Here is an 11,171-nt window from a genome sequence, read left to right on the forward strand (position 1 = left end):
CTGGTGAAAGTGGTTTTTTCCTTATGTGTACTTGCAACACACTTTAATTAATCAATCAAATAATTTCCTTTTACATATTAGGTACTTCTTCAGGAAAAAAAGAGTTCCTAGAACATTTAAATTCTACCAGAGCAGGGAGTCTCTTCTCTAGTCAGTTTTAGAGAGGTGGGTTTTTTTGTAGTTTACTTTTCTCAAAAGAAATTCTTCCTTATCTTATGGAAAACATATGCTAAGCAGCAATGCTAATGCTCTCTTCTGTACAGAAGATACAGTGAGCATACACAGGGTGTCTCTTGACTCCATCTAAATAGTAATATTTGAAGCATTTAATCAAGCAGCATCTTCACTATCTATAGTAGCAGTATTATTAACAACAGAAACACAGGCATTCATTGTATTACACAAACAACTAAATACAAAGCAGGCTGAAGGAGGTAGGGTAAAGATGCTCAGTCAAGTACATTTCAAGCAACTGAGTCAGCAGTCCATCTGGTGAATTTATATATTTTATATATTTATCCTTGTATTTTATTATTTATCCTCACTTTTTCAGTCTTTTAGAACTAGCAGTTCTGGTCTCATAGAAGATATTAGTGTAGATTGTCTTCAGGTGCAAATTCTTAGAAATTACTTTCTGCTAAAAATTACTTCCTGAAAATTCCCAGTACTATATGCAGTCAAGTTTGTTGTTCCTTGTGCCAAGGTGGCAAAGCACAATTGTCTACTAGAGCATTCTTGTAGAAAAGCCAAAGGGTGGGGAAGACGGGGTATTTCCCTCAACTGCCTTCACTCACAGGCTTTAATTACCTGTTAATGGGAAAGTCTCTGAAAACTCTCTGAACAACTTTCAGGTGGTTTTGAAGGCAAGGGTTGGCAAAAATAGGCTCCATTTCAGACTAAACTTCTTGCCTCCCTAGCTGTTTGCTTAATCAGCAGTCAGCAGTCCTTGATGTTAATGTCTAAGCTAAGTAGGAGAAACTTCAGAACAAACTGCCTTTTTAAGAAACACATGCTGCAATTACAGTAAGAGTCCACAAATAAAAAAAATTAGTCTGTTTTGACATTTGCTAATGCTTGTCATGAATTCCACTGCCATCTCAGGAACAAGACATCTGGCAGTGACTGTGCATGACAAACCTGAATTGATACAGAAGGAAATAATATCATCCTTCACAGTGTCCTCTTCTTTCATTGCCAAACTTCTATACCACACTGCCACACTAAACTAAGCAAAGGCCTAACTGCAATTAAAATCAGATGAACCTAAACAAGTTAGGCTAAACCTAAACAAGCACAGACACATGAATGAATGACCATATGGAGGTAAGGTAGGGTTTATGTCAGCTGCAGCTTCAGTCATCTATGGAAAACTATAGTAAAAAAATCTTTGGCCTTCATCATTAGGAGTTATTTGTGATATTTTCAGAAAAACTGAAATAGTAGAAAGAGACGGTATCATTAAAAAAAATAATTTTATTTTTTTTTACATAGTGTTAAAGTAATCTGGAATGCAAGTTGAGCTTGACAGAAAGCAGAAACCAGCAGTTCCATCAGTAATATTTAGACACTACTGCAGTTCTTTGAGTTTTAAGAAACTTAAGTGATTTTGGATACAAAAGCAAAATTCCCCATACAGTAAGAAATGTAAAATTACAAATCTAAATCTCATCAGGCACAAAACTGAAGTTTCCCTGAGAAGATGTAATTTTAAACTAGTCTATAAACTTTGTATCACAATATCAGGTGCTCTAAGAATACAAAAGAAATATCTGAATTCCTTAATACTCCATGCTGAAGACAAAATTTTCAAGAGGAATAAGATTTTTACAAAAAACAGAACGGCAGCAAAGAGATCTTAGTAAAATGGTAGCAGCTGGCTTTGCATATCCCCTTTTGCATAGCTTATAGATAATTTCTAATGTTATATTCCTGAGATCTTTCAGTACTCAGTATGACGTGCAGTCCAGCTGCTTTTTATCCCACCCCCTTCATCTTTCTCTGACAGCTAGCATTACAATCATGGAAAAAAAACTAACACATCAACAATATGCATTTTCTGTGCCTTAAAACCTTAAAACAGTTTAGCCAAAGGAAGCCCATTAATTATACCTTCTAGATAATAAATATTCCAAATAGTCGGCTTTCCAAAAACTGCTGTCTGATTTTGTACCTGAAGCTCCAAGCCTCAGCGTGCAACAAGGCATACTTGAGACATGTCTTTTCTTCCCCTAGTCCATAGACAAGGCAGGGCATGAGCACCACCAAACCAACATGGTGAGGGTCATTATACCCACTGTCAGCATCCCACGTTGCAGTAGAATTTTTGTACCTATGTTTCATAGCAGTTTCATTTCAGTTCTTTTGCAGATACAGAGCTTTGTGCCGCAAGTACTCTTCCAAGCATTTCACTGCAAAAGGGTCGATATCAGTGTCAAACTTGTTAGCAAACAAGTGGTGGTTTCGTAGCATCCAGTTCAAGTCTCCTACTCCAAAAACACAGACAGAACGAACGTGAACGCCGCTGCACGGTGGGTAGGGCGCGCCTTTGGACACGTCGCCCTCAAAGTACTGCCACTTGACAAACCTGGCCAGCGCATTCATGTCAGACACGTCGTACTTGTTACTGGAAGAAAATGCACCTGGGACTTCAGGGATCCTCTGGATTGTTGCCCATAGGTACTCATCTGGGCTGTATGTGTCTTTTGCCCACTCAATGAACTTAAGTATTTTGCTGTTTTCTAGTACATATTCTACAAAGCTTCTGCTAACTACAAAATAGGCACTGCCAGAAAAAACTGGAGTACTGAGAGGTGGTAGTTTTTTGTCTATGCCTGTGTTCTTTATTTTACCATCAATAATCTCATGGTGTTTTTTCCACCTAACTTCTTTATAAACAGGCATTTTTTCTGTTTCCAAGCTGTTTTCACCCTTAAGGGCTTTTAATTTCTCCACTATTTCGTGGTTGGTCTTTATAGGAAAGTCCATACCACATAGGTTTATTAGGTATTTCCAGTTTGAACTTCTTCTGTAGAGATCTTTCATGCAGTTAATGTCAGCCTGCACTCTGCTCCATGAAGCATATACCACACTCTCTAACTGGCTGGAAATAAAGACATTATCAAAACATGACACTATTCCCTTAACAGCAGCAAAAAAGGATTCTGGAGACTTTTTATCTACATGAATGCAGTAAAAATTCTGTGGAGCATAGATTGATCTCAGAAGTCTATCAAGCATCTCTATTTTGTGATAAACCACTATTGAGTAAGCAATTGGAAATGCTGCTTCTTCATTACTGAGAGGTTCCATAATGTATTTCCTAGTCTTGGTGAAGGAGGCGCAGTCTGCAGTCATGTTAATATAATCATCTGTTGTTAGTCTGGGGCGTTTCTTAAATGACACTGATAATGCCTCAAGCTGCACCCTTTGTATCTCTTCTATATCCCCCTCAATAATCTTGGTGCAGTTAACATTGCTAACAGGATCTTCTTTTGTTAGCTCCAGATGTCTCCGATTTAGGAAGTCTTCTTTCTGGTTGACTTTCAGAACTGAAATTATTACTAAAATGAGAGTTAGACCCAAGAAAAGCCTGAAGCGCAAGTTGTGGCAAAACCGTAATTTCCTCATCAGCATTTCAAATACCAGGTAGCTTTGCAGGGCTAAAAAAAAATGTCCTCCTTTCTGTTCATATGAGCTTCAGAACTCAGGAAAAAATCTTCAGAACTTCAGAAAAAAATTTGTGTTTCTCAGGAATTTCACAAATTTTTCAGGGAAATGGAAGGAAAAAACCTAAAATAAAATGGAATATGACAGTCATTCTTAGACTAAAAGGTTTCTTTTAAAAAATCAGTGATTAATAATTACATTCTTTTTTAGCGATAGTGAAAAGCTGAATAGATTAGCAAAAATATTCTGTATTCTGTTGAAAATTAAAAATTAACAAATAAGATTTTTAATAGAAAAACACTAGGAGAAGTAGAGTTTTCATGAAACAAGCATTTCTTGCTAATTCATGCTTTAGAGTTCTATAAGAATGTTTAATACCCGCTTCAGGGCTGACATAGATTTCTTTATCATTAAAACTTACCACTCACTTCCTGGATGGCAGTCATGCTTTAGTTCTCACTGGCAAAGAAGTCTCTGCAGCCTTTGAAGATTTTTGTGTGAGACAGTCTCTTCAACATCCTGCATATGAGCTTAGAAATACCACCAGGAAGAGCTGATGAGAAGGGAGAGAAAAAAAAGTTATTAAAGCAGGGCACCTCAATTTTCAGAGTTGTGAGAAAAAATGTTACTGAAGTGCTGAAATAACTTTATAAGGTAAGAGGCCATACTTGTATCTCAAACTGATTTGTATCAAGTCACTGCAAGTGTACAAATCTAAGTCCACTGCAGCGTTGTATTACCACCATTTAAACACCCTTGTTTTTCTGATTCAGCAATTGCTTTTATGTGGAGATGTGCTGCAATGCTGAATTGCAACAAGATTTCTAGCCAATTTACAGCACAAGCCCTAGATAATTTTTGTTTGTTAATTCTGTTACTCTCTAAAAGCACCTTTTTTCTGTTTCAGTATTCTGTGAACAGAATCACTGCAGCTACAGCTGTAGCTTTTGAGAAAACTGCACTCTAAGAACTGTACTGCAGAACTGGGTGTCTTTTTTTTTTTTTTTTTTTTTTTTTTTTTTGAAAGTGCTACCTCACGCAGTTAAATTGATCAAGAGCAGGATATCCTTAAGTAACTTACATTGCTACTCAGATACCACTTGTAATCACAAATTCACTGCCTAGTAATTTAGTGCAGGTTTGAATTTCAAACCAGCCTAATTGCAAAAGCCCGCACAGTCTACATAGAACATCTTCCAAAATGTGAATCTAGGTTTATGAAATATAAAATATTTGAGAGGTACAAGCCTCCTTACATTTTTACTACTTTCAAGAAAAAAGATAATGTCTCAGAAAACCTTTTTGAGCAGCTCTAAGAATAACAGCTACTCATAAAAACTGATAAGAAACTCTGTTTAAGAAAAATGAGTATGTACTGTACCCACTTCTGTTTTTTGCCTTAGGCTGTTCAGTGTAAGGATTTCTTTTTCATCTCCTGTTTTCTTTAAGCTACCCCAGTGTAATTTCATGTTTTAATTCCTGAACTGTGGCTCTTAAGCTGCTCCTTGCAGATCTCAGAACAGGTGCATTTAAGAAACTGAGGCATGGCATCCCAGAGTCTTTTTGTTAGCAATGCTGCCCAGGATGCTCTACACTTTGGGTACACCAGTTTGCCCATGACACTGCAAACTGACTGAGGGAAAGTAGCAGTTGTGAGGAAGGTGTGGCACACTGCACAAATGTCTAGCACAACTATGAGAATGAGCAATTTGCAAAGGAAGTACTATAGTCAGGTATTTTGTATTTCAAACCAACAGCAGGCAGAGACCACAAACTAGACACAAATTTGTGACTAACAGCATTATATAAACGTTTCATTTATGCTGAAGTATATTTTTTTTCAGAATTAAAATTGTAAGTATTTTATCCTGCATTCCTTATTTATTTTAAGGAAGGCAGACATTTGCTCACAGTATATTTTAGGTGTACAGTAAAGTCAAACTGGAAGAAAATTCAAATTTTAAAACTTAAGGAAAGTACCCTGTAAGCTAGCATGCAATTATAGCAGAAAGCATACAGGAGGGAAATTTTAAGAATAAGGTCTTACAGCATGAATTACAAAAAAAAAAAAAAAAAAAAAAAAGGGAAAATTCCAAAGTTCTGGCTTTCGGTTTGTAATGTGACATCAAACACAATGACACAATTTAGAACACATTTTAACATGCTTTGTAACTTACCACACACTTTTGCACTTGATGTCCTGCTTGTTTTCACTAGTAGATGTAATCCATGAACAATAATATTTATCACATATTAAATTAACAGAGGAAGGAGACTACATATGTGATAATGTCCATTTGGTATATGTTTTCATAGGATGAAGCTTGTGATGCTGGTTAACCTTCAGTTACTGTATTCTGCCTACAAACTTAAAATTAAGACACTACTAGAACTTAAAGCGTACTTCAAATACAGTAATATTTGTGATACTTTAGCTGACAGACATTGGAATCCTTTCTTTAGGCTGTCAGCAGTATTATTTAATCCTATTAGTTTTTATAGGAGCACTAGTATTGAGAAATAACACACACTCAAGAAGATTACCAACCTGTCACTGTTCCGATGGAGGGAGACAGTCTCAATTGAAAGTGACCACGGCAGTCTTCACCTGCTAAAATATTTAATGAAAAAAGCTTGCTAAGAATTCTTTCCTCCTCTCATTTTAGAATAAAACATAGTTGAGTGCAGGATAAAGAATCCCTTTCAGAAACGGATTGTATACCCAGCTGGGTGCAATTCCTCTATTGTTCAGAGCTCAGAATAATCAGACCTGGCATTTTCATTATACCAAAATGAGAGATCTGCAAACATTTACACATTAACATGGCTCTTATCTTTATGTGGATTTTTTTTTCCCTGAAAGTTTCTCTTACTGGCATGCTTCTTCCTCAGACCAATTTTAACAATAAGTTACTATTTGTTTACGCTCACAATTTCAAAGTACTAAAATTTGATTATATCGCACTCCCAAGAGCTGATCTCTACAGGGTTAGATTTGTTACTTTTTATCTAATAATACACCTAATACACCAACTGATCCTAGAACACTCTTTAATACAGTTTCAGACTGCATTGAGTTAAGCTTTTAACATCAGTAAAGCTTCAGCTCTGCAAAGCCTTAGTGCGTACACTAAAGAATTACGTTGTTGGAGGCAGCACTTTGCACTGTGGGAGAGGTGGAGGAAGGCTTGCAAATCTACGGAGGAAATGCTTTATTTGGTAGCCTTCATCTTGCCCTCAACTGAGGTTCAGTTGAAAAAGTTACATACCTGACCCACTTCCTTCTTTTACTGCTTTCTACTCAAGTCAAAGTCTGTATTTCTGCAGCAGTCATTAAAAGGGGAAACTTACAGTGGTTGCTGGTAGTTGAGGAAGTTAGTAGGAGCACCTACTTCCCTCTTTCCTGCCAAAATTATTCTTTACTGCTGTATAAAAACTGTATGGTATGACTAAACAAAACCAAGAAAATTTCAACTCAATTTCTACCAAACACAAAATCCCATGAGAAACCTAGGTCTCTAAAACAAAAACCGCCCAAAATCTCAAAAACAAACACACAAACAAAAAAACCCCCACCAAACAAAACACTTTTACGGTAGTATACCACAGCTTTTTGTGCAGACAGGCTGGACTACAGCTTGTTGATCCTACAAGTGAGGATGCTTGTGAGCATGCAGAGCCAGCAGGACACCCCTACACCAGCAGCCAGGATCCAGCCTCTGGCCACCAGCACAGCACAACCTCTGCAGAGCCAGCAGGACACCCCTACCCCAGCAGCCAGGATCCAGCCTCTGGCCACCAGCACAGCACAACCTCTGCAGAGCCAGCAGGACACTGCTACCCCAGCAGCCAGGATCCAGCCTCTGGCCACCAGCACAGCACAACCTCTGCGGCTTCACAGCCCCACTCCTCTGGCACCACAACCTGCTGCCAGTGGAAGGAGCAACCCTGCTGCCATCCCTAGCACCCACACACTCCTGGGCCAGAAGGAGTGCAGCAACAGATCCAACCAGATGGCCTCTGGGGAGCTCTCCAGCCAGTGGGGCCACAAGGATGGGTTTGCTGGGCAGTCCTAACATTTTACGAAGGCATATCCAGAATGCTTCAAAGCACATGCATCCTGTAGTTTACCATGGTTCCATTCAGATTCAGTTATGCAGAACATTCATTCTGATGAGGAAGTGATTTTTAAAGCAGTAAGAAGCTTGTATAAACACAAACATGCATAAAAAAAGGATAAATTGCATGGTCTGCAGTGTCATCTGCAAAGGTCTGCCAGACACAGAAGTCATGCACTCAGCTTTCCATTGCACCAAGCAGCACAATCTTGAAAGTAGATATGCCTCTAAATAAATTAAAGAACTCATATTTCTTCTGTTAGGTAATGTTGAGTCTTAGCAAAAATGAGAACTGGTCATAAGCTGTGTAGTTAACTTATAGTTAACTTACGATAAGTCTTTACCAGATGCTTAATTTTGAAATCATGCGCAGTAGGGTTTCATGTGGGCACAGTTGTCTGCAACTGACAGCACTCTGTAGGAGTAGATGCTTTTCTTTCAGAGGTGCTTAAGAAAACAATCAAAAAGGGAAAGTACACTCCCTTTTTATAGAAAAAACCCCAACACATTTATAGACCTTTGTTAATTTGAAAGACGGCTTTAAACAAAATTCCACAGTTGACTAGTACTGCTACATCCACCACTACTACTACATCCATCCACTTTTAATGGAAATTAAATACTGGCAGTAGCTAAAAGTAGAAGGAAGAGGCTGTCAAATTTTTGAGTATTGGATCCCTCTTCAGGCGCAACATAGAAAATATTCTGAGTTATTCTTTAGCCCTATGGAGAAGCCAGCATTTTAAACCATGCCTATAGTTACAGTTTATCAGCGAGCTCAAGAATCATCAATGAACTTCCTGAGATATTCTATCACAGTTTTCCAAGATAAGGTTAGTTATATTAAGTTCCTCTAATAGCACTACAATTATCCCATGTATAATAATTCTGCACATTGCAAAAAGTGGTGTCTCTGGAGCTATAAAGTAAACCTAACAGTGGAAGTTACTTCAGTTTTAGTACTGGGTATGCTACATTTCTGTGGCACTACCTTTTTTCACCTTTCCTAAGACAGAATTCTATATTGATAAAGTTAGGTGTTTTCCAGTTTCAGGAGCTTATGAACCAGAGTATAGGCAGATCTTCTGAATTACATTGAAATCCAAAGCAAAACTGAGAGGGATTATTTTAAAAAATGAAATTAAACCTTTTAATAAGAATAGCAATGTGGAAACAAAATTGGAGAACAGGATTTTGCTTGGTAAACACGGTATTTTTAGCAAATAGACTGTAAATCATTAGCTTATATGTTTGCCTTGCATTTGGTTTATGTTAGAAAAAAAGGCAGACTTGGAAAAGGTATTCATCAGGCTCATTAGCAACTTTTGGTTCTTCTGGCCTCAGGAAGTTAGTATTACCCCAGACAGTTCAAATTTCATAGGAAAGGAATATGCTGATAACTGGTATACATTATAGGCAGCATAGCTAATCATTGAGGAAAGAAAATATTTTCTTTTGTATACACCTACTTCCAAAAGTCATGTAACTCAACTCCAACTTGAGCTATAAATACTGCACTATTTTTCACAAAGATTTTCAAGTTGGAAGACAGAAAAGTTAGATTTGTCCCCTCTTCTCTCAATACCATTTCTGACTCTCATTCTTGCCAGGTCTGTGGTCATATTCCATTAAAAATGAAATTTAAAATAGCAGACTCCAAAATGGCAATCCCCTCCTGCTGCCACTCCTCCTCTTTCCCACAAAGAAGTCTACTCTTCTGAGTAACACTGAAAGAAGGCAAAGTGCCAGAGCATAACTGAGTCTCCTGTCTTTCTCAGTCCTCTCACTCAACCTGGGCCACAAAAAAACTATTTACAACCTTCTAAACAGCTTTTTAAAAAAATTATGACAAAAAAAAAAAAAAAAAAACCAAAACAAAACAAAAACCACCAAAAAAAAAAAAAAAAAACAACGAGTTTTCCCAGTTACAGTGAGTTTAAGATAGAGAGAGAAAAAAAGGTCCACGACCTACTGCAACACCTCAGAAGCATCAGGTATGCCCTGAACCCAGTTAGGTTAGCTAGCAGCTTTCACACCAAGCCAACACCCTCCCCGGAGTGCAACAGCCGGCCTCGGGCTCCCTGCAGGAACTGCCACGGGAAAAGGCAAACGGAGCGTGGGAAGACAGACAGACAGACAGACAGACAGAGGGAAACAAAACTAACTAAGAAAAAAGGAGATGTGGCGGGGGAAAAGCAGGAGAAGAAAGGGAAAAGGGAAATTAATAGAAAAGGGGAAAGAAAGAAGTAAAAGGACGTAAGTGGAACCAAAAGGAGAAGAGGGGAAGGGCGGGAGCGAAGAGTAGGGATGGAGGAGGGGAGAAGGAAAGGGGTAAGGAAAGATAAAAAGAGGTAGGGGGAAAAAGAAGGAAAGAAGGGGAGAAAAAGGGACAGAGGCACAACAGACGCGTCTCGCTGCCCGGCAGTGCGGCACCTGCCCGGCGATCCGGCGGCTCCGGAGGGCGCTGCGAGGCTCGGCGGGCAGGGCGCCCGGGAACAGCGATGCTGCCGGCCAGCCCGGCCGCCGCTGCCGCTACTCCCACAGCACCCAGGTGCGGAGCAGCCCGCGGGCAGGCGGCGAGCCCGGCAGCTCCCGGCGCTGCCCTGGCCGCGGTCCCCGCCCGCACACCCCCGCGGGGCCAGCCGGCCCGGCCCTGCCCTCCGCGGGTGTCCCTGCCCTCCGCGCCCACGCCCTGCAGCCTTGGCAGCCGCGCTGGTTACCCTTCGTCCTGCTTCCTCCAGGGCGTCCTCCGGCAGGACCGGTAGCGTTGGAACCCAACTCCCCTGCGGCTCACGGGATCGAAGGGTCCCCGCGTGTTCCCAGCCCCAAACGAGCCCCGGGGCTGGGGCGGGCTCGGGGCGTTCCCGAGCGGGGACCCGAGCCTCGCCTGCTGCTGCAGCGGGCTCGAAGAACTCCGTGAGGGGAAACCGAGGGACGGAGAGGAGGCTGGGGTGGAAGGGAATCAGACCGGGCTGGGAGCGGTGCGAAACTTGCAGCGGTGAAGAGTAAGACGTGTCTAGGCAGAGTGGGAAGAAGACTCAGATTTCTTGTTCAATTTATCCCTTATCTGCCAGGCGATAAACACAGTCCACGGGGTTTGGAGAGCTGTGAAACATGAAGGTGGAGCTTAGGGGCAAGCCCCTTATTATTTTAGCGAAGTACCTTGAAAGAAAACAGAAAATTAAATTTCAAGGAAATAGAAAGTTCAAAGAGAGCGTGTGCCACATTAAAAAACCCCAAGTGCTGCACCCTGCAGCAGCTTGAACAGTGCTCACGGAATTCCCCAAAAATCTCTGCACATCGGCATTATCTGGCATGCAGCTTAATTTGGCAGGTCGAGGCACACCTAGTGGATTCTCCTGGCCACTTTTCATCCCAGTAGTGAGA

At 40.4% G+C, this 11,171-nt stretch overlaps 1 protein-coding gene across 6 annotated transcripts; it reads right to left on the reverse strand.

Moving 5' to 3' along the window:
- Nucleotides 1-1,455: 1,455 nt before the first annotated feature.
- Nucleotides 1,456-10,835, reverse strand: GCNT1 (glucosaminyl (N-acetyl) transferase 1). Of its 6 annotated transcripts, none has more exons than XM_056514374.1 (5): nt 10,218-10,382; nt 8,116-8,199; nt 6,215-6,277; nt 4,088-4,219; nt 1,456-3,789 (listed from the first exon to the last, which is right to left on the reverse strand). In XM_056514374.1, the coding sequence occupies exon 5, from the start codon at nt 3,631-3,633 to the stop codon at nt 2,353-2,355; it is 1,281 nt and encodes a 426-aa protein (XP_056370349.1). In that variant the 5' UTR covers nt 3,634-3,789; nt 4,088-4,219; nt 6,215-6,277; nt 8,116-8,199; nt 10,218-10,382; the 3' UTR covers nt 1,456-2,352. The 6 variants fall into 6 exon arrangements, with proteins under 6 accessions (XP_056370349.1, XP_056370350.1, XP_056370352.1 ...); XM_056514375.1 differs by having other exon boundaries at nt 8,116-8,231; XM_056514377.1 differs by lacking the exons at nt 8,116-8,199; nt 10,218-10,382 and adding an exon at nt 10,505-10,835.
- Between the last annotated feature and the right edge of the window lie 336 nt (nt 10,836-11,171).

Source organism: Oenanthe melanoleuca, chromosome Z (assembly GCF_029582105.1).
Source record: "Oenanthe melanoleuca isolate GR-GAL-2019-014 chromosome Z, OMel1.0, whole genome shotgun sequence".
In the NCBI taxonomy this organism is placed as follows: Eukaryota; Metazoa; Chordata; class Aves; order Passeriformes; family Muscicapidae; genus Oenanthe; species Oenanthe melanoleuca.